This window comes from Sorex fumeus, unplaced genomic scaffold (genome assembly GCF_029834395.1).
Source record: "Sorex fumeus unplaced genomic scaffold, SorFum_2.1 ptg000045l, whole genome shotgun sequence".
NCBI lineage: Eukaryota > Metazoa > Chordata > Mammalia > Eulipotyphla > Soricidae > Sorex > Sorex fumeus.
Window position 1 is genome coordinate 793,135 of NW_026606102.1, and position 21,972 is coordinate 815,106.

The 21,972-nt window shown below is 39.2% G+C and overlaps 1 protein-coding gene across 1 annotated transcript in view; it reads right to left on the reverse strand.

Annotated features, from left to right (window-relative positions):
• The window catches only part of SGIP1 (SH3GL interacting endocytic adaptor 1), a 242,371-nt gene that overhangs the window by 109,233 nt on the left and 111,166 nt on the right, over window positions 1–21,972 (reverse strand). The window contains exons 4-7 of the mRNA XM_056122229.1: window positions 20,300–20,371; window positions 16,501–16,557; window positions 10,175–10,229; window positions 9,370–9,545 (exon numbers count right to left, since the gene is read on the reverse strand). Of these exons, the coding sequence (XP_055978204.1) occupies window positions 9,370–9,545; window positions 10,175–10,229; window positions 16,501–16,557; window positions 20,300–20,371 (360 nt within the window). The remainder of the gene's footprint in view (window positions 1–9,369; window positions 9,546–10,174; window positions 10,230–16,500; window positions 16,558–20,299; window positions 20,372–21,972) is intronic.

The window sequence follows — 21,972 nt, forward strand, 5'->3', positions numbered from 1 at the left end:
GAAGACAATTCAGAAATGCTTCTTAATTCTCTTCAAAAGTCAGTCGATGAAATTTCCAGCCTCACATGGAAGTCGGAAATGGGCAACCTCCCCCCCCGCCCCGCCCCCATCTCCCTGTTCTTCAAGGAGCCTGGCGGTCATACCCATGAACTAACTCAGGTGCCTTATAAGCAAAATAATGGCCAAGATCCAGAGACTCACAAATAAACCTCAGAAAAGAGCAGAAACACACTACAGAGATGCCTCTGGACACCAAAGTCACCATACAGTTAAAAAAATGAACTTCAGCTGTATGACCCTATTTTAAATTTTAGAACTTAAAATTAGCACATAATTGCATTTGCAGGTGCATAACATCTCATACTCTATGCCAGTGATGTACCAAGAGTAGCACCCCATATTTGATGGGGTATAAAGTAGAAAGCAACCAATCTCAATACATATATATATATATATATATATATATATATACACACACACACACACACACACACACACACACACACACAAGGCTCAACCTGTAACAACATGTTAGTAATTTCTTATATAGGACTTAATATCTTCAGGGTGAGATACCACAATCTTCATATACTTTCCTTTAAGGAAAAATTTTGGGCTCATTTTTAGTGGATTATTCATAACAAGTAATCTAAGATAAATTCTTTAGATCCAATTTTGGGGCCAGGCTTTGCAGGGGGAGGGAGGGATGGAAAAATTCAAAATATAGTGGTGGGAAGGTGTAATGATGGTGGGATTGGTGTTGGAATATTAAATGAATAAATTATTGTGAACTACTTTATAAAAATAAGGTAAAGGTAAAGGTAAAGGCCCTCCCGTTGATCGTCGATTTGCTCGAGCGGGCCCAGTAACGTCTGCATTGGAGACTTTGTTGTTACTGTGTTTGGCATATCGAATACTCTCGGTAGCTTGCCGGGCTCTCCGAGAGGGGCGGAGGAATCGAACTCGGGTTGGCCATGTTGGCCGCTTGTAAGGCGAACACCCTACCGCTGTGCTATCGCTCCAGCCCCACTTTATAAAAATAAAATTTAAAAAAAGTTTATAGAGACAACAAAAAAGTTATCTCCCTAAGACCTTTTTTCAGTTATATGCTCAGGGTACTTAGTGACTTTTGACTAATGGGTTTCCTGATTTGCCACTATTAATGATATTCTTAAAAATATGAACTTTGCAGATAATCTAACGACAACAATAATTTTTGAGTGTTGTGCCTATTATGATTACTTTATTCATTCATCTAACCTTCCCAAGAGTCTCGTGGAATAGGCATGGAAATTATCTTCAGTTACAGACAAAGAAACCAAGAAGGCGCAAATTCTGTAAATTGCCAAAGGCAGACTAGTTCAGCTGTAAAGGCTGGTAGAAGGAGCAATTGTGACATTATTGGAATAAGCATCTACATTCATTTTCCTCAATTATCTTTCAGAGAATTATCTTCAAGGGTATTGTAACCCTCATCTTAAGGGAAATGTTGCTGAATCAATTTTTTGGTAAAGACATATTTCCTCATAGTTCAGTCTTGGACCCATTATATTATTTAACCCCTATCAGAAAAAAGAACAAAGACCTTCTTGAGATATGTAACAGTTTTGTAATGGACTTTCTACTCTGAATGTTGGTGATATGGTGCAAAGGAAAACAGATAGAAGAGGAGCTATTTACCTCTGCTTTTTTTTTTTTAGTTTCTGTTTAATTTATTTCAGTTCTTATTTTATTATTTTTTTCTCCTACAATTTTTTGCTTTGATTTGTTGTTCTTTTCCCAAAATTTTAGCATAAATTCAAGTAGTTTATTCATATTCCTCTTGCTTTGTCCTGAAGACTTGTAACATTATTAACTTACTTCCTTTTTTAATTTATTTTTATTTATTTATTTATTTATTTATTTATTTTTAACCTCTGCTTCTTTAGGGAAAATGTTCTTTACATTGTGCTTGTGGAAAGAGAAGTCCAACCCAGGAAACAAGTTGGAAGGTAGGTGCTTAGAATTCCCATGCTTAGCATTAAGAAACTGAAATTCAACTAAGATTAAGAGGGATAGTACAATGGGAATTACTATGAGGTTGACCTGGGTTCAATCCCCAACACCACACATGGCCCCCTAAATCCCACTAGGAGTTATTGATCTCTGAGCGTAGAACTAGAAGTGAGCTTGGTACTGGGTGTTGCTCAAAAACAAAACTTAGCGATAGCACAGCAGGTAGGGCGTTCGCCTTACAAGCGGCCAACATGGCTGACCCGAGTTCGATTCCTCCGCCCCTCTCGGAGAGCCCGGCAAGCTACCGAGAGTATTCGATATGCCAGACACAGTAACAACAAAGTCTCCAATGGAGACGTTACTGGGCCCGCTCGAGCAAATCGACGATCAACGGGAGGGCCTTTACCTTTTACCTTTTAAAAAATAAAAAAGCAAGGGCTGGAGCAATAGCACAGCAGGTAGGGCCTTCGCCTTGCACTCAGCCAACCCGGGTTCGATTCCCAGCATCCCATATGGTCCCCTGAGCACCACCAGGGGTAATTCCTGAGCACAGAGTCAGGTGTAACCCCTGTGCATTGCCGGGTGTGACCCAAAAAGCAAAAACAATAAAATAAAATAGATAAAAAAGCAAGCATCAAGTGGTACTGTTAAGAGGTTGAGTTCAGGCCTATCATAATTTAACATCTTTCTTGCTTATGATGAAAGAAATTATAATCATATTATGGGCCATTATGAAAGAAAATCAAAACTATGACTAAAGAAATGTCAATAAAAAGTTCAGCATTAAAATAAGACAAAGCAGCAACCTATCTTAAAAGTAGTTTTGCTAAAAGGTGGATCAGAATAAGCTCAGAATTGAAATGTAGGACAGACAACAGAGTCCTAAACCCTTTTTTAAAAATGTAATTCAACTTTTTGATACAAATATAATAGAACCCAGGATTTAAAATGGCATAATGATTTTACAGTGGGAGATCAGAAATAGGGAAGCAAAGACATAATTCTTAAGAAGGGAGAAATAGTCTAATTAAAAAAATTATCTATGTGTAGACTAGAGCCATGTTTCATTTTGAGTTTCAACCTTGACTTGCTGGAATGTTATTTCTGGTTGGCTGTGAGGGTTTGCCAATGAATTTAGTATTTAAATAGGCAGACTCAGTGGTCTATACTCCCACATCTAGGTGGGTATCATCCAACTTATTGAGAACCTGCCTCCATCTTTAAGATGGGATATAGACTTCCCTGCACTCACACTGGCTTTTGCACATTCTGCTCCCCTGATTCTCTCGACTAAGGTGCAATTTCCCCACGAGCTCCCCTAAGTCTCTGTTTTTTTTATGGATGGTATCTGAGGGATTTTTCAGTCTTCACAATTGTGTGAGTGAATTTCTCATAATAAATATTTTTATGTATTACATATATCTTGTTGGTTTTACTTTTCTGGAGCATCCTAAAAAATACAACTAGTCATGAAGCAACAAACAGCTGCAGAAATATAATGATTCATCAAGTACTGTTACAAGGACCTTCTGTGTGTATGTTCTGTTCATTCACTTGTTTATTGAATAGCTAAGTGTCCAGTGTATGTCAAGGACTGTGCTAAGCTTCAGGGATTATAAAGTTTAAAAGTTGGGTCCTGCCAGAAACCAAAAATAATCTTCAAAGAAACACCAGAAGGATCACTATTCTCCTCCTTTATAGGAAATAAAATAGAGTCTCAGGTAATGGGGCTTATCTAAGACTCCAGGGGTGGAAAATAGCAGATCTGTCTGAATCCAGATTCTCTGCTTTTAGTTACAACACAGCAGTGGTCTATTAAACTAAAATTCTACAAGAAATCATTCAAACTGATGGCCTAAAATCACCTAGAAAAGTACCCCTACTATGTAAGGAGTGTTTAGCACAAAGGAATAGTCACAAAAGACTAAGAAACATCACTCTCTCTGCTATGACTTCTGGTTTGGCAGAAACAAGCAGTGTTGTCCATATTCCCTAACAAAAACTGCTTGTTGAATGACATTTCCATCATGAATTTGAACAAAATGGAAATATATAGCCAAGCTGAGAATCCAATTAGGTGAGTCACTGCAACAAAAAGGGCTGCAGTGAGTTTTCCACTGATAAAGGTGCAACAAGAGGGTGGTGACATCCTTGAGTTGGTCCCATTCACACATCTGGCCACGCACTCCCACCCACTCACAGAGCACCTGTCCAATGGCAATGATATAAAAAGGTTCTAAGTGAGGGCCACAGGGTTTGTGGTGGACCCTTCAATGTAACACGTAGATTTCTTTTCAGGAGGGCTTCTGACACCAGCCCCTTCTAGGCTATTGGCACACAGACTTCCACTGCCCAACGCTTCTCCGTCAGCTGCAGACAAACTCTTAGCCACATCCCCACTTAGCCTGCCCGTGTCAGAGGACTGATAGATGGAGATACAGAAGGTCTCTTCATCTGACTCACTCATGGCAAAGCTGAAGGGTCATCTAGCTCTAGTGTTTTCCAATGGCTGTTGCTACTGCATAGCCCTGCACGCAAATCAGTAACTTTCCTCTCTGTACTCTGTTTCACAGGTGTTGAGCCCAAGGCCGCTCCTCCACAGACATTCAACCCCGTAAGCAAGAAACAATGAGCCATGATAAAAGCACTTGGAAAAGAGGAAACTCTGTCTCGTATTCATCCTCAAGTGAATATAACCTCACCCAAAGACAAAAGGCACAGAGATCCAGGTTTAGTTTGGGATTAGTGATTTTCTTTCGACCAGGAGACAATCTGTCTGCCAAAGCAGTGAATTTTGTGTGTGCATACGCGCACGAGAGAGAGAGAGAGAGAGAGAGAGAGAGAGAGAGAGAGAGAGAGAGAGCACTGTAACTGCTGCAGTGGCTCGAGCACCCAAACCAGTCTGAATGTCTTGTGCTTCTGATTATCGTTACTGTGTTGCTGGGGAGCACAGAACACTGGTATTTATAAATCAGTGATTAGAAATTTTAAAACAGCTAAGTTTGATAGGTTCTGAAGTAATTTGGAGATAAATGAGGGAAAATCTCATTTCTCAATAAATGCCCCAAAGTAAATCAGATTACATAAGACACTTTTCAATTATTTTTTAGTAACAGAATCCAAAATATTCACTGGTTGTATGTCTAACAGAGCCTCTTTTCCTTAACATCTTACTATAACTACGTAACTAAATTATGGCCAATGGAACTCAATGGAAACTTCTGCATTAAATCCTATAAGAAAACACTTGTAAATCCTATAACAGTAAAAAAAAAAATTGTAAGGTAAAACCACCCAGATCCTTCATCTTCCAACCCACCAACTGGCCCCCCTGGCGCCGTGTAATTCCATCAATGGCCAAGACCCAGAAACTATAAAGACTATAAAACCCAGCTCCCAAAAGACATCTTATTATCTCATTCTTGCTTTGGACAACCTGGCAGGCTACCGAATGTAACCTGCGCATATGGCAGAGTCTGTCAAACTCCCCGTGGTGTACCCAATATGCCAAATACCAGTAACAATCATGGGTCTCATTCTCCTAACCCTGAAAGAGACTTGAATACGTCACTTTTTAAAATCTCAGGGCTAGGATGAAGGAGAACGTTACTGGGGCCTGCTCGAGGCAATCGATGAACAACAGGATGATCGTGATCGTGATCGTCATCATGAAGGTAAAACCACTTGACTTTTGTTTTCACTTTCCTCTACTCCCAGGATGGAACATGAAGGCTATTGATGGAACAGGAGTGCATCAGAGAGTTTCTGGGTTCTTGAATCACTTCTGGGAGAGAATTCTATGACCCTTATAAAACTTCATTCTAGCTTTGGCTTTTATATGGGAGAAAAATTAGCCATTTATTTTATTGGTTTTTTTGTTTTGCTTTTTGAGCCATACCAAGGTAACTCCTGGCTCTGCACTCAGGAATCACTCTTGGTAGTGTTTGGAGGCCGAGACGAGGTATTGGGGATTGAACCCAGGGTGACTGTGTGCAAGACAAGCACCCTATGCACTCTACTATCTCTCCAGATTCAACCATTTATTTGTTCAATCCATTACAATATTGTTTTTTATTAAAGTAATTCCACCAGTATTTTAACTTTCACAGATTCCAAATCAACTAAAACTTGGGTGATGTTCACGCTTTGCCCTATCATGGCATTAGCATGAAAAGCACACACTCTATTAGGGCTGCGAGTGGGGCTCAGTAGTAAGTTACATGTGTTGTGGGTATGAGAGTACCTTGGGTGAACACTGAACAACCCCCCCCCCCCCCTCAAATAAAAGAATTCCATCTACTATTGAGTAAGTGCTGACATTATCCTTCTGTTTTTGGTACTTTGCCTTGTTCTGGTCCACTATCACTAACACTATCACTATCACCCCATTGTTCATCGATTTGCTCGAGTGGGCCCAGTAACGTCTCCATTCGTCCCTGTCACGTGCTAGTGTAACCCGATGACATATTGGGGGCTCCTTCAGGATCAGGGGAATGAGGACCATTCATTGTTATTGTTTTTGACATATTGAGTACGCCACAGTTAGCTTGTCAGGCTCTGCCATGCGGGTGGGATACTCTTGGTAGCTTGCAGGGCTCTCCGAGAGGGATGGAAGCTTTTGGGGCAGCCTCTAATCCCCTTTACAGGTGTTCCTAGTCAGGCATATAGGTGGGAATGATACTCTCAGTAGCCTGCCAGGTTCTCTGAGAGTGAGAACTAGAGAATAAGAGGTCTAGATAATAGAATAAGTGTGCAAGGAATCTATGTTTCCAATTACAATCTCTCTCTATTATATTCCTCAGATATGTGCTTACCTTTCCCAAATCAGCAGTAACAGTCTCTTACACTAAATTCCAAAAATCCTAAGTATTTGAGAATCAAGTAATCATAGTGAGGCTTTCACATTATATAAAACAAGATGCATGAGGGGATAGGGATCTTGAAAATCTTTGAAAGTCCCTAGACTTCGAGTGCTGATGACATGCAGAAACTAACTCTATGGTTGCTTTCAGCCCAGCGGGTAGGGCATTTGCTCGCAGCCGACCTGGGTTCGATTTTTCCGTCCCTCTGGGAGAGCCTAGTAAGCTTCCGAGAGTATTCTGCCCACACGGCAGAGCCTGGCAAGCTACCCATGATGTAACAAGTCTCACAGTGGAGACGTTACTGGTGCCTGCTCGAGCAAAACTGATGAACAAAAGGAGGACAGTGCTACAGTGCCACATAACTGCTTCATGTAGTTTTCACATTGCTTCCTTATTATATTGTCAGCAGAGTGTAAACCATATCTGTCACTCTACTACCTTAAAAGATATGCTGGGAATAGCTCAGTCAACAATCATTCTCCTCACTGCACCCTTAGCAACACATCTGGATGGAAGAATGTCTATAGATGACTTGGCTATATTATTTTTGATAAAGAGGAATTCCTAGAAATTTTTTCCCTTCTTAGATTCACGTAGCTCTCAGAAATATTTACCATGTATCTGGTTCTGGGATTGTTCTCATGTTTCCTTTAAGACAAACTTACTCATTTAGTTCTGAGAATTTTTTTTTCCTGGCGGATTGCCATACCCAGCTATTCTCAGGAATTACTCCTGGTTCTGCACTTAGGTATTACTCCTGGTGGTGCTGGAGGACCATATGGGATGCCGGGGATCAAACTCAGGTTGACTGTATGCAAAGCATATGACCTACCCATTGTACTATCTCTTTGGCCCCTAGTTCTGAGAACTTATACTCTGATACTTATTCTAGGTAATTTATAAGTGCCCACTAAGCTGGTAAGTGGATATACCATTTAAATACTGATCTCTGTCATTAAATATTTTACAATTCATTAAAAGAATGATTAAATAACTGAAAATTGATTGGAAAGATATTGACTGGTAAGTGACAGCATTTAAAATGCCTGTTACTAGAAATGATTGGTATTATTAATCAATATGTGAGTTCCAGACCTTTTCCATCAGGGTAGAAGGAATTCAAAGCTAACCTATGATAGTCCTCCTCCATCAAGAACACATCTTAAGGGAGCAACTTAGCATATGATTAAAAGTTATGGCACATATCATTTTCTGTGTTCTATTTATATGCATTTTAGTTCTCCCTAACAATACTGACAACACTACTTAAAGCATGAAAGACCCTAAGGCACCATTAATGTTTATTATATAAAGTCTAAAGTCAGTTCATCCTGGGCTGGCAAATGTCTACCCTTCAAAGAGAAACAATTACAACCCCTTTTGAAAGCTTAATGGAGATATTTCCAGAAACACCTTTAAAATGGTTGAGAATTATTAACGTATTGTTCAGTGTAAATGCACAGGACAGAAAAACCACAGTTCTCTACAAAAGATGTCAAGAGCACATTAGCTGCTAGCTTGAGAACCTTCATCTGTAGCTAATTTTAGAGTACAGTTATAGCATTTAAAAAAAACATAAAATACTGTAAAATGTTGAAACTCAGAAGTTAGCAGTTAAAGACATTTACTAGGTAGAAGCTGGGGAAAGTACAGATTGTGGAAAAACACAAATATGAATAGTATAAGTGAGGCTTACTGGTATTTTCCCCAAAGGGTGTTTTAGACAATTCTATAATAAAATAGTATAATAAAATAAATAGTTTAATATCTAAACTAGGATTTTAGAGCCATCAACAGTTGTTTGTTGTTTTTTTTTTCATTTTTTTTAAAAAAGCAATCTCCAGACTTTTGCCCCCATGGGTTTTAATACGATACATCATAAAGAAGTTATTAATATGTGTTTTTTTAAAAAATCACTGCTAGTCAATGTGTAAACACGTCGTATGTTTTAACTTGCTCCAGAAAAACAGGATATTCTTAGAGATGAACAGGATGTACAGTGTGTCCATGCTGGGTTTCATGGTATAACAGAAAAGACCGAACACAAGACTAGGTTCAATCTTGAACACAAACCATGGTACTTCAATTAAAACTTAAAAAAACTAATTTAAATATATCTACAATGGGGCTGGAGCGATAGTACAGTGGGTAGGGCATTTGCCTTACATGTGGCCGACCCAGGTTCAATCCCTGGCATCCCATATGGTCCCCCAAACACAGCCAGGAGTAATTCCTGAATGCAGAGCCAGGAGTAATCCCTGAGCATCACTGGGTGTGACCCAAAGAGAAAAAAAATACAAGGAATAGTTAAAAAAGAAATGTGAATTTCTTTTCTATTTGGAAAGCATGAGAGTGATACTATTAGAGTACAATTTTCTAAAGCAAGAACTAGCTCTTGCAGTTCATAGCATCATAAAACAGGGGACGAATGCAGTCTGCCTCACTTCACATGGATGGGCAGACACCAGCTCTGCTCAACCCCACCAAGGCCCTGAGGCAAACTCCAACTCACCACTGGGGAAGGGGACAGGGCAATGTTGCCAATGGACGCCTTGAGTTCATCGACTGTAGCTGCACTCTTAAGCACGTCTTTAGATTGCAATGGCTTAATCTTGATGTTAAATTTCTTATGTGATTCTTCTTCTTCTTCCGATTCGCTGGAAGAATAAAAGTGCTTTCCTTTGGTAGGTAGAACACAGTTAAAGAGACATCCATCGGAGATCATGATGAGCAGAAAACAAGAGGGAACACATATGGAGTGGCAGAACATATACCCATATACTTGGGGAGAGCAGAGAGGTCCAACATCAATAACAATGGAAATCAGGAAAGGGTTAGAGTTTATTCACTGCTCTAGAATATGACTGAGGATGGGGAATTGCAAACAGCAGTGGTGAGGACAATCTTCATTTTGATTGAAGTTGGATGGCCACTTAGAATAAATAATTATGTGCAAAGAGGAGGGGCACTTGCTGGACCACTTGGGATGAGGTTCATGTGCTTGAAAATGTGACCTGCTCTGCCCATACATGACATGTGTGGAGAGAACAGTCAGATCTGCTTCTCAGTCACAGTCAACAACACTGTCATATCAGGTTTTAGCAGACGCTCCAGTACCCACCACGTTTATTCCCCCTCCTTCCCCCCCAGGCTAATTGCCTGATTGCTAGTAGTGCTCAGGCTGTTCTTTGTGGTGTTTGTTCATTTCTAATATTAGGGACAACAGGAATTGCAAAGTTTGGGTTATTTCAGTGCCTTTCCAAAACCTGGGTGTGTTTTACTGTTTCTAAAAAACAAAAATTTTAAAAAAAGGATATAGCCAGGTTCTTCAGGTCTGATACTGTAGCCTTCTTCATCCAGTTCAGGTGAGTTCTACAAAATACAAGCACACAGTAAGCAATGGTTATGCTGATAATGATGAAGAAAAGAGCCACTTTTCTTTCTAGAATCTTTTACTTAAAGATAGGGCTGGAGCGATAGCACAGCGGTAGGGCGTTTGCCTTGCACGCAGCCAACATGGCCGACCCGAGTTCAATTCCTCCTCCCCTCTCGACGAGCCCGGCAAGCTACCGAGAGTATCTCGCCTGCACGGCAGAGCCTGGCAAGCTCCCCGTGACGTATTCAATATGTCAAACACAGTAACAACAAGTCTCATGATGGAGATGTTACTGGGCCCACTCGAGTAAATCGATGAATAACGGGAGGACCGTGTGTGTGTCCTTACTTAAAGATATAGTCATGTCTCTTATTTTAGGGAGCTAGATTTTTAACTTGGAGAAGTGATTCCTTGGCATTCCATGTTCATCAATTCAAGGATCCCTGAAGAACATTTCTATTGAGAAAAAGTGGAAACATCAATGACAGAAAATTTTCAAAGAGAATTTGTCATGCATTTAAGTTCAAGGATTGTGCTAGGTGACATGCGCTAGGATACAAATCATCTAACCCTGGAAATTTAAAATGTAATTTGTTAGGAAAAAAAGTTCAAAACATAAAGCATTAGTGAAGGAAGAGGAACTTAGTCTGTGAATGGGGTGGAGGTGGAGGAGGAGGAATTAGACTGTTCCTTTCAGGACACAGGGATGGGTGAGAGGGAAGTCAATGTTGAGATGGGGAAAGGAGAGGCAACAACCACGATGGTAGGACCATGAGAACTGAGACCTTGGTTGGCTCCCCATGCTAAGGGAAGAACTGCTTGATATAGCTTCTTCAGTTATCAATTAGGGTAGGACCAGCTGCAAGGCATTATCTTATGGTGTTTGGGTGATGAGGTAGATTTGGTAGTAGGAAAAAAACTAGGGAAAGTCAATTTAGTATATTTTCATCAATTTGAGTAAGAGATGGACCAAGTTGGTTGTTGTTCATCGAGTTTTTCAAGCGGGTCCAGTAAAGTCTCCATTATTGTTACTGTGTTTGGCATATCGAATACATCACGGGGAGCTTGCCAGGCTTTGCCGTGCGGGCGAGATACTCTCAGTAACTTGCCGGGCTCTCCAAGAGGGGCAGAGGAATCGAACCCAGTTCTGCCTGGCCGACTGCACGCAAGGCAAACGCCCTACCGCTGTGCTATCACTCCAGCCCAAGTTGTTTGTAGGAAGGGAAAAAAATAAGATCATCTGGAGGACAAATTGTTAGTTCTTGATCATAGGGTAAAAGAGGGGGAAGTAATGTGTAAGAAGACTCCAAGATTCTGCCTTCAAATCCTGGGACTCCTCTGCTATTTTTGGAAGAACTAATTTCAACAACAGATAATTCACATTATTGGGAGGGGAGACAAGACAAGTTTGCATGATTGGGATTGGGGTTGGTATAACATTTGAGTTTCTGCCACATAGTAAGTAACATAATTCATCCCTCATTTCCCTGGGCCCTTGTAAGAACCATATGTGGATTGATAGATCCCCTTCATCAATGAAGACACTAAGAAAAACCAGGTTGTCATTTTTCAAGGAAAAGAACCCCTCAAATGCAACCCTGGGGCTTGACCTTAGGTTTTGGACACTAAACCCTATGCCTATAGAGGAAATACAGGAAGAATTCAAGGATGGTCTTAACATTGTGGTTACAGGCCTGGGACCAAAGAAGACAGAGTTGAAGGGAGATTCTGGAATATTTGTAGCCATAAAAGTGCCATGAGAGAGGGGTTGGATGGTAGGATATAAAGGAAAAGGCATTTTTAGTGAGCAGAGATTATGATGAGCTCCCTCTTGTCCTTTTTCCGTACTCGGTGAATTTCTTTCTTACAAGTCTCTTGAAGTCATTTCCCTGCTAAGAAATTGCCACTGGCTTCTCACAATAGATGAAAGAAAATCCCACTCCTTGGTGTAGCTCTTATGCCCTAGAGTCCTTGGGGCTGAGATTTTTCTAGTAGTTTCCCCCGCCAACCTTAAGGTTTTTTTCCTTTGGTTTACTTTTTCCATTGGAAAAGACCTTCCTCACTTCAGGGTCCTTAACGGTGGCAGGGTTTTCCTTGACAAAGGCTGCTGATAGGGATCTCGTCTGTGAGAAAGTACAAGAAGCTCAGTAACTTGGGAAGAACCTACGCTAGTGTGAGGCCATGAGTTTAAGTCCAGGGTTAATGCTGTCTTCTCATGGCATGTGTGCTGTGGGATCATGGTTTTCTCTTGGTTTGGGGCTCGTTGATAAGGAGAAATAACCAACCAACCAACCAAACAAACAAACACAAAACCCTTCTGATTACTTATAGAAAGTGTCATCTATTGTACAACTAGTACAATAATCCCTCACTACTGTTCATCTATAAGAAAAGATGAAATCATGCGATTTGCAGCTACTCGGATGGATCTGCAGAGTATCATGGTGGGTGAAATTAATCAGAAGGAAAGGGACAGACACAAAATGATTCATCTCCTATGGTTGATATAAAGAAGTCTGGTAGGGGAAAAGCAGATTCCCCAAGAACAGAAATTGAGGACTGGCTTTCTCACTCCAGGAGAGAATGGGGTGGTCAGGGTGAGGCTGTGGTAATGGTGGGGGGAAAGCAGGTTCTCTAAAGCTGGGTCTGGTGCTGGAATTTTTCTAAAAAAATTTTTATTAGTGAATCACCGTGAGGTACAGTTACAGACTTACAAACTTTTGTGCTTGTGTTTCAGTCATATGAAAATTTTTTAGATGTAATAATACCAATATCAGTTTTGTAAACTACATTCCTTACAATAAAAACTGCTGGGGAAAAAAAAGAAAGGTAATTCCTATATAACCTGATAGGAGTTTTTTTTTTTTAAATTGTAGGAAATAATCCTTAATTTAAATCTTAATCCTTAAGAATCATGAGCTGACCAGGGACCTCATTGTGTAGGATTTATGTGCTAAATAGGAAGCATTATTATCTACCACTTGATGAGAAATTTTTGTTTTAATGATCATAAAGCTTATTTGGCCAGACAATCCCATTTTTATGTGTACCGAACTACATTATAACAAAAGCCTGGGTTAAAAAAAAAACATTAAATTGAGGAAGAGGCATTATTTTCTCTATTAGTTTTTCTTAGAATATTATTTGCGAAGAGTTGTAATTTTGGGTAAAATATAACAGTCACATGTTGTAAGGAAGTGAAATGTTAAAAATATTTTTTAAAAATCTTAATCCAGGGAAACAGATATTTGAGAACCAGGCCATGAGGCAGACAGGATAGCCGGTTTTATAGTGTAGGAGTGAAGAGCATAAATGATTTATCCTCTTTGACCTTCAGTCTTCTTTTCTCTAAAATGCAGATAATGTAATATTAATGGGCTGGAGCGATAGCACAGCGGTAGGGCATTTGCCTTGCATGCAGCCAACATGGCCGACCTGAGTTCGATTCCTCAGGCCCTCTTGGAGAACTCGGCAAGCTACCGAGAGTATCTCGCCTGCACAGCAGAGCCTGGCAAGCTACCCATGATGTATTCAATATGCCAAACACAGTAACAACAAAGTCTCCAATGGAGACATTACTGGGCCCGCTCAAGCAAATCGATGATCAACGGGAGGGCCTTTATTTATTATTATATTATTATTAATATTTTTGTTTGGTTTGACTTTTATTGGAGGGTTCACACCCTGATATGCTTAGAGCTTACTCCTGGAGCAATGCTCAGAGATCACTCCTGATAGATTTTGGGGATTATATCGGACGCTGGAGATTGAACCCACATCAGTTGTATGCAAAGCAAATGCCCTGCCTACTGTACTGTCTCTCTAGGCCCAGTCTTCATCTCTGTGGTAAGAGCTCAATTGCTTTAATAGCATGACTGACAAAAGCAGAGCTTATGCAATAAAGGATAGTACTCTTGTTATGAAAATAAAATATCAATTGACAAATATGTAAAACATTTTAATCTTAAAATTAATCTTTATGAATGAGAAGGCTGAACCAGGAAATTAAAGGACAATTGCAACAAAAGGATAATTGTAAAGAACTTTTAGGGATTGTGAATGTGAACCTTCACAATACAGAAGAAATCATTTTTGTCTTGAATATAGTGTTTTACCTGATAAAAACCCAGGGTTGATTTGGATTGTAGTTGGTGAAGTGTGTGGTGATATTAATCAGTTTCTGGGGGATTGTAAAGAGAGTTTAGTTCCTAGCTGGAATTCACTCTCACTTTTTGTGAAGCAACTAGTGATTGCCACCTGACCTGAGAAAAATCTGTGTCAAGAGGCCATTCTAGTTGTTCTGTGTTTGGGGTGAGATTCTTGTACCAAGCTGTAGAAATTAGTAGGTGTGGTTTTAGGAGGTGAGCAGGTGGAGATTTGGATTGGTGCCCTTCTAGAAGAGATTCCAGTGAAGTTATAGCTAGGAAGCATCGACTATGGACCGTATGAACTAGACTGTACACACAACAGATACCAAATTTGTTGCCACTATGTTCTTGAATTTCCCAGGCTCCTGTACAGTCAGAGATAAATGTTGCAGATGACGGGATAAAAACTACGGTACATATACACAATGGAATACTTTGCAGCCTAAAAAAAAGATAAAGCATGCAATTTTCTGCAATGTGGATGCATTTGGAGAGTGTCATGTTGAGTGAAATGAGCCAGAGGAAGAGAAACAGGCCCTGCTCAATCCCAAGCTAACCGTGAGATCAAAATGTTTTAAGTATTTGTTAATAATTAATATTTTATTTTCATAACAAGAATACTTTTCTTTATTGCATATACTCTGTTTTTGTTAGCCATGATATTAAATGCAATTGAACTTTTACCACTTAAAAAGTGAAGGGCAGTGGGCACTGGTGAAGGGATTGTTGTTGGAACAATAAATGCCTGAAACTTGATCATAAATATCTTTGTAACTTTGTAGTTAATATTGCCTTCAGCCTCCCTATTTATGAAATATACATATTTCATAAAATATATATATATTCATATATATTTCATAATATATATTTAAAGCAGCTTGAATGAATCAAGACATTAAGAAGCTAAAAGCCAGAGGTTAACAAATTTGTTATGATTTTCAAAGCAGCTTAGAAATAGAATCAGGACAGAAATACCCTAATTATATATTTTTAAAATTAAAAAAAAATTAAACACATATTACAGGCTAGGTAAGCAACTGGTATATTTTGTATATACTTTGCTTATTGACTCATTGTAACAATTCTATAAAGCAAATATCACCTTCATTTTTGCTGGTAGGCCAATAACTATCCCAAGCCCCCACTAAGTCTTGTTTGGGGACAAGGTCTTGAGCTTAGATTAAATATATTTTAATGTTTTTTTTTTGTGGAGGTGGGGGGATTAAGGGGACATATCTGGCTGTGCTCAGGGTTTACTCCTGGGTTTTGTGCTCAGGGACCACTTCCCAGTGTGGGACCATGTGTGATGCTGGGAATTGAAACAGGTTTGAACAAAGGCCAGCTGAATGCTAGGCAAACTTCTTAATTCCTGTACCAGCTCAAAGTTCGAGTCTTTTTTAATTTAAATTTTAAAATTTAAAAAAACTAAATAAATAAAAATTTAAATTTAACATTTAAAATTTCATTTAATTTTAATTTCTGTACCAGTTCAAGGTTCAAGTGTTTTTTGGTGCATATGCTTGCCCGAGCCCCTGCGTGCTTGTGGCCACATGGCCGAGCACATGTGTTGCCCACATCATCTCACTTTTTTTTTTTTTTTTTGCTTTTTGGGTCACATCCAGCGATGCACAGGGGTTACTCCTGGCTCTGCACTCAGGAGTTACTCCTGGTGGTGCTCAGGGGACCATATGGGATGCTGGGAATCGAACCCGGGTCAGCTGCATGCAAGGCAAATGCCCTACCAGCTGTGCTATCTCTCCCGCCCCTACATCTCACTCTTGAGATGTGTACTTTCGTGCTTTCGTGTCTAATGCTGGTATGTGTGTAGAGGTTCTCTCCGCCCTTGGAGAAGCCCATGTTCTCTCTTGAGTACATTACTGTCTCTCACTCTCATCCCATTCACACCTTAAAAATCCTCCAAATAAAATCTGTTTATTTAAAAAAAAAGAAGACTTTAGTATTTTTTACTTTTTTATTACCCTAAGTTACCCAGGCACTTCCCAATGGGATGGACAAGTGTTCCACTGGTTTCTCTGTCTTATTATAAATGGAAAAACACCTCAATTAATTTTCAAGTTGTGAAATATGTAATAGAGAAAAACAACCTTTTGATACTCACATATCTTTCCCAATCAATTTCTGCATAAAATCCATTTGGTGCTCCATTGCTTTTCTTCTGTAATAAATTTGAAAATAAGTTTAGAAGAGAAACAGTTGAATGAAAAAAACGGGAACAAATAACACTTAACTCTTAGTTGAATTTAGCAAGAGCTATCCAAATCCAGCATGGGGAAGACAAATAAAGGCAGTCTATTAAATGGCCACACTGACGTAACTGAATGGTACACTGAGTTTCCAATGACACAGTGTAAAAGAGCTTAAAAAACTTCAATTCACAAGAGACTCAAGGACATCTAAACAGAAGGATTTAGCAACCAACCATCCACCTTTACTCAACTGTTGAATAATTAGCAATACCAACATTATAATTTGATCCTGTATGACTTTGAAGGATAAAACTCTATATACCTAGCTAGCTAGCTATTAATTTATTATCTAAAATGAAAACACATTGACTTCCATGCTGCTCTCATATATCCCAACATATCCAATGAATATCCAAATCACAAACTAATCTTTAGGTTTTCTAACATTAAACCAACTTTATATTACTTTTAATAGATTATAAAGACAATAAGCTCCAAGGAAGTTAATCTAGCCCCTATTAAAATAGTATTGAAATTCAGATGAATTAGCTTGTAATAATTAAATAATTTAAATAGGATTAAAATATTAAACCTAGGAGGAAAGTATTTACATTAGTTGTATTAATTGGATTATCTAAATCAAAAGTATTTAATTAATCTAGATTTTCTAACTTTCACCTGCCTTCTGTGTCCATGAGCACACATTATTGCAAGATACTGTAGATATCAGCATTTCTCTCTGAGGATGATTACTTAGACCCTGGAACTACTATGATACATAGCCACAAGTACTTGAGCGAGGAAGTGGAAATTGCTAGGCTTTTCAACTCTTTGTGAGCAAAGCTGAGAATACAAATCAGGTTGGTAATGGAAAGTCCATTTAACAACTTCCTGACATTTGGCACAAAGAGCCACATATGTCAGTGATCAATGACAGATCTCATGAACAACACATCAAACGGTGACAATGAGTCTTGTGGACAGGATCTCTAATTTTGTAACCTCAAATAAAAGTCACTTGTATGGCAACATGAACAGCTAATACCCAATTTGACACAGAATAGGAAAAATCAGAGTAGAGATAGCCATTATCACTATTACTAATTATTGTCTGGATATTCGGAAGAACTAGCAATAATTTAGTAAGGCTGACACAAAGGAATAGATTATGAATGCATCCCCTTTCTTTTCCTATATACAACCTCTAAATGAGAATTTACAAGTGCAAGAACTGCATAGAATATTTCTATAGATCTGGCCCAGGAACATAAAGGAGAATGCCTTTGTTCTACTCCTAACAAAGATAATATATTCAGATGCCCTCATTTTAACTTTCCACAGAATTGCCATTATTGAACAAGTGTATCAGAGGTATTAATTCTACTTTCAACTAACTTTGCTTTAAAAACCTGCCAAATCGATTCTGTGCCTTTCTAAGCTATGTAGATACTGATGAGGACATGTTCCATTAAATAATTTATTCTTTTCAAAATTTCTCCTGTATTGTCTTCTTTCCCGAGTTCTGTAAATTCTTCTACGAAACTGTATACAATGGATTCAATATGCAGAATTAATTTTTAATAATGGGAAATAAAATGAATTAACTTTATTCTAAAGTTGTACATTTTGTGATCAATTTATTATCTCAGCTCTTATGCCTTTTAGTTCTTAAACAATTATTCAATACAAAGGATTGTTGTCAAAAAATCAAAATGATAATAAACAACTGAATCTCTGTCACCAAATCCTTTAAAATCAAGATAACTGATACGCTCAACTGACAAACTCTGAGTATATATGTATCACTCTTCTAACGACATATATTCAACATCAAGCATAAAAATGTTTCCGAATTGTCTAGATTTTGACTGAGTGAAAATTTCCCAAGTTTCCATGGAAACCAAGTAGAAAACTGAAAGGAAAAGTAAATAAAACCTATGAAAATAAAATTGAAAAACAAATTCCACCTGGAAATAACAAATTATAACAATATATTTTTGGGGGGGCAGATATTAAAAATACATATGTACACAGAGATTTAGTAGAGGAATACAAAATTAGGCTTCATTAATGCGATGAAATTATCAAAATATATATTTGGTTTCACAATGAAATGATCAAGTTGAAGCTTAAGTTGTGTGTTTCGATGAAATTCTTCTAGTCAAACCCCAAGAAATAAACAACCTTCTTGGTTTGACCACTTAAACAGGGTGCAGCTTGCAATGGTCATAGTGAAGGTAATAACTCCACTGATTTTTTACTTGGAAAATTTTGAACAATCAAAGAGTCTAAGGGACAAAATATTTAAAAACTTGGCTACATTGACTATTTGCCAACTCATAGGCAGATTTTTTTCTTTGCAGTTGGAATGAATTACTTCTTTAATTCTTGTATTTTCCAAAAGTCTATATTGGCAGAAATATTCTTAATGTTTAATTTTATTTGTTTATTTTGGGGGCCACATCTGGCAGTGCTCAGGGCTTACTCCTGCTTTGTACTTAGAGATCACACCTGGCAGCCTTGGGGGTACTAAGGATTAATATGGGGTTCTGGGGGATCGAACCCGGGTCAGCCACATGCAATACAAGTGCTTTACCTGCTGTACTATCTGTTTGACCTCCCAGAAATATTTTATCACTTGAGAATATATTAATTATTTAAAGATCACTAATACAACAATGTGAAATTACATGCATAAGTACTTTACTTTTGTCAGGTTTATTATCTCACTCTCATCTGGACCAAATCAATACATATAACAATTTTATTCCATTAATCATTGATCAACATTCTCAATTTCCACTGAGAAGTCTCCTCTTTTCCCAGGTCCGTTCATGGTCACTTAGTGATCTTTGGGAGGAACATATTAAAGACTCGGGTTGTACTTCCTAAATAATGTCTGTTACAACTAAGGTAAATTTGACTCAAAGCACTGTCCAATAGAACACTATGAAGATGGAAATGCTCAGTCCGGGCGCTTTTCAAGATGGCAACCCCTAACCACAAACAGTTTAAGAGTGCTTGAAATGTGGCAATCCAACACACCTTTTTTTAAAATTTTGCTTTTTGAGGTCATGCCCAGTGATGCACAGGGGTTACTCCTGGTTCTGCACTCAGGAATTACTCCTGGCAGTGCTTGGGGGACCAAATGGGATGCTGGGAATCACACCTGGGTTGGCCATGTGCAAGGCAAATGCCCTACCTGCTGCCCTATCACTCCAGCTTCCAACACATGCCTTTTAAAGAGCCATATGTGACCACTATGTTGGACAACAGAGCAATAGTGGTTTTATAGATTGGGCTATTGCCAGTGTTTTTCATTCTCTATACTTTAGTTTCTGTAGGCCAAGATTCTCTTGAATTTCTGATGTTACTTAATTACTTAAATAATATCCTAACAAATGCTTATTCAGTTTATATTTTAGTAATTATATTATAGCTATCAGATTATTTTAAAAATCCTATCCGTGTATTTTCAGTGAAATCCATGTCTTTTATGTCTGATCCCTTCCTAGAAGTATATTCGAATATCAATGTATAGAGTCTGTATTGTTGACTAAAATATTGGGCCCCAGGTACTCAAACTGTAATTTGGAAGCATTCAAGAGAGCAAATAATTGCTACTCTGATTATTTCATGTTTCAAACTGGGATTTTACTCACTGTTTTCTACAACCCCTTGGAAATTTTAAACTAAAATCTGGTTCCTTACCGAAACTTTTTTTCCTCCTTCACGCGTACACTCTGCTTTGCTATTGTAGGGTGGTTCATGAGGGCTGGGCTGCTGGAATTGATTGTTTTCATGTAGAAAAAAGTTGTTAAAGGATCTGTTTGTTCTTCAAGACACATAAGAATCACATGGAGTCAGCAAACATACCATAGAAGAAACAATTTCTAGGCCAAATTGTAGAACCTGCCCATCTTGGCAGGGGTCCTTCAGCAAAGAGTGGTCTTTGGGGCCCATAACAAGGCTCTATTCAGCAGACCAGCATGGCTGGATGGGGAGAGGAAAGGAGGAGGCAGAGGACACATCCTGGGTATTAGGGACTAGGTGTATTTAGTCCTCATTCAGCCAGTACTTCATTGACAGGAAGAGAATAGACATGCAAAAGAGACTGAATAAGGACAGTGATACTTCTGATCTCTGTGTGTCAGGTCTTCTTGTACAACATTCACAGGGTAAAAGTCTTTCTTGGGTCATCAGCACCCACAGCAATCATAGCTGACTAGTCCATAGTGGATAGCTTTCCTGTACACCCGCTGTGGAGCAGAAAGGACTACCTCCTAGCAATAGCTGGGATCCCCACTCTCCACCCTTCTCCCTACCTTACTAAGTATGGGTGCTAATCTGAAAGTACATCTTGCAGAAATGAGTTTGTTTATGGGCTAGAATGCATGGTTATACACAGTCACCTGAGGCCAGGGGTATCATGAGAGACCGTTCTGCTGTGGATAGGCACTATCAGCCAGTGGCGGGGGTAGGGAGGGGCAAGGAGCCCACCCACATCCCTTCATCCTTGCCACAGAGATTATGGACTAAACCTCAGGGCACTCTCATCAAAGATGGGCTCACAGGACTGGAGAATGTGACATTAAATAAACATCCATTGCTTAAGCCTAGTGTGTGGCACTTGAAACGTTGATTATAAGCCAAAGGTGGGTAAGCTGCCTTCACAATTTGTGAAACTGCATTGGGGAAACTGACCATCAAACTTTTAACATTCTAAAGGCGATGATTTGGAAAAGAAATAAGCCACATACACTGGGTCTGTGGGTACAACATCTTTTTAAAAAATTGGTCTGCATTTGAAAGGACAATCCCCCAAGGACTCCAGGACAGAAATGTAGGCCCATAGGAATTACATGATAACTCATTCTTGAAATCGGCTGGCCATAATAAATGCAGATAACTCAAAAGACATGTCCAAGTGGTAAGACGAGCCACTAGCGAGTGCCTTGCAATTAGCTACAAACTGCACACACTCTGTTACTGAGAACAAGTATGTCTTTGGAGTGTAACCTTTTCAAACAGGTCTGCATTACTGAAGTGAAATCATTTCTCTATCTAATATTCACAATATTTGTGGCGCTTCCAGTGAAATAGCAGAGAGCATAATAGCTCCTAAGTAAAGTCATGTGACTTGGGATGCTGACAGAGATGAGGACATGGGAACTGAGGCTCAAAGACCTGATTGGGAGGCAGGGGAGGGGAGGGGAGGGTCACTGAGGACCAGTCCACGGACCATGCAGGCTCAGAGTTGTTGCAACATGCCAGCCGCTGTCCCAGCTGTGGGCGAGGTGTGTGTGGTGTGTGGTATCTTCCCCCAGACTTTAAGACTAGTGGTCCCTGGAAGGACAGAGAACACTGTGGTAGCCATGGAGCCG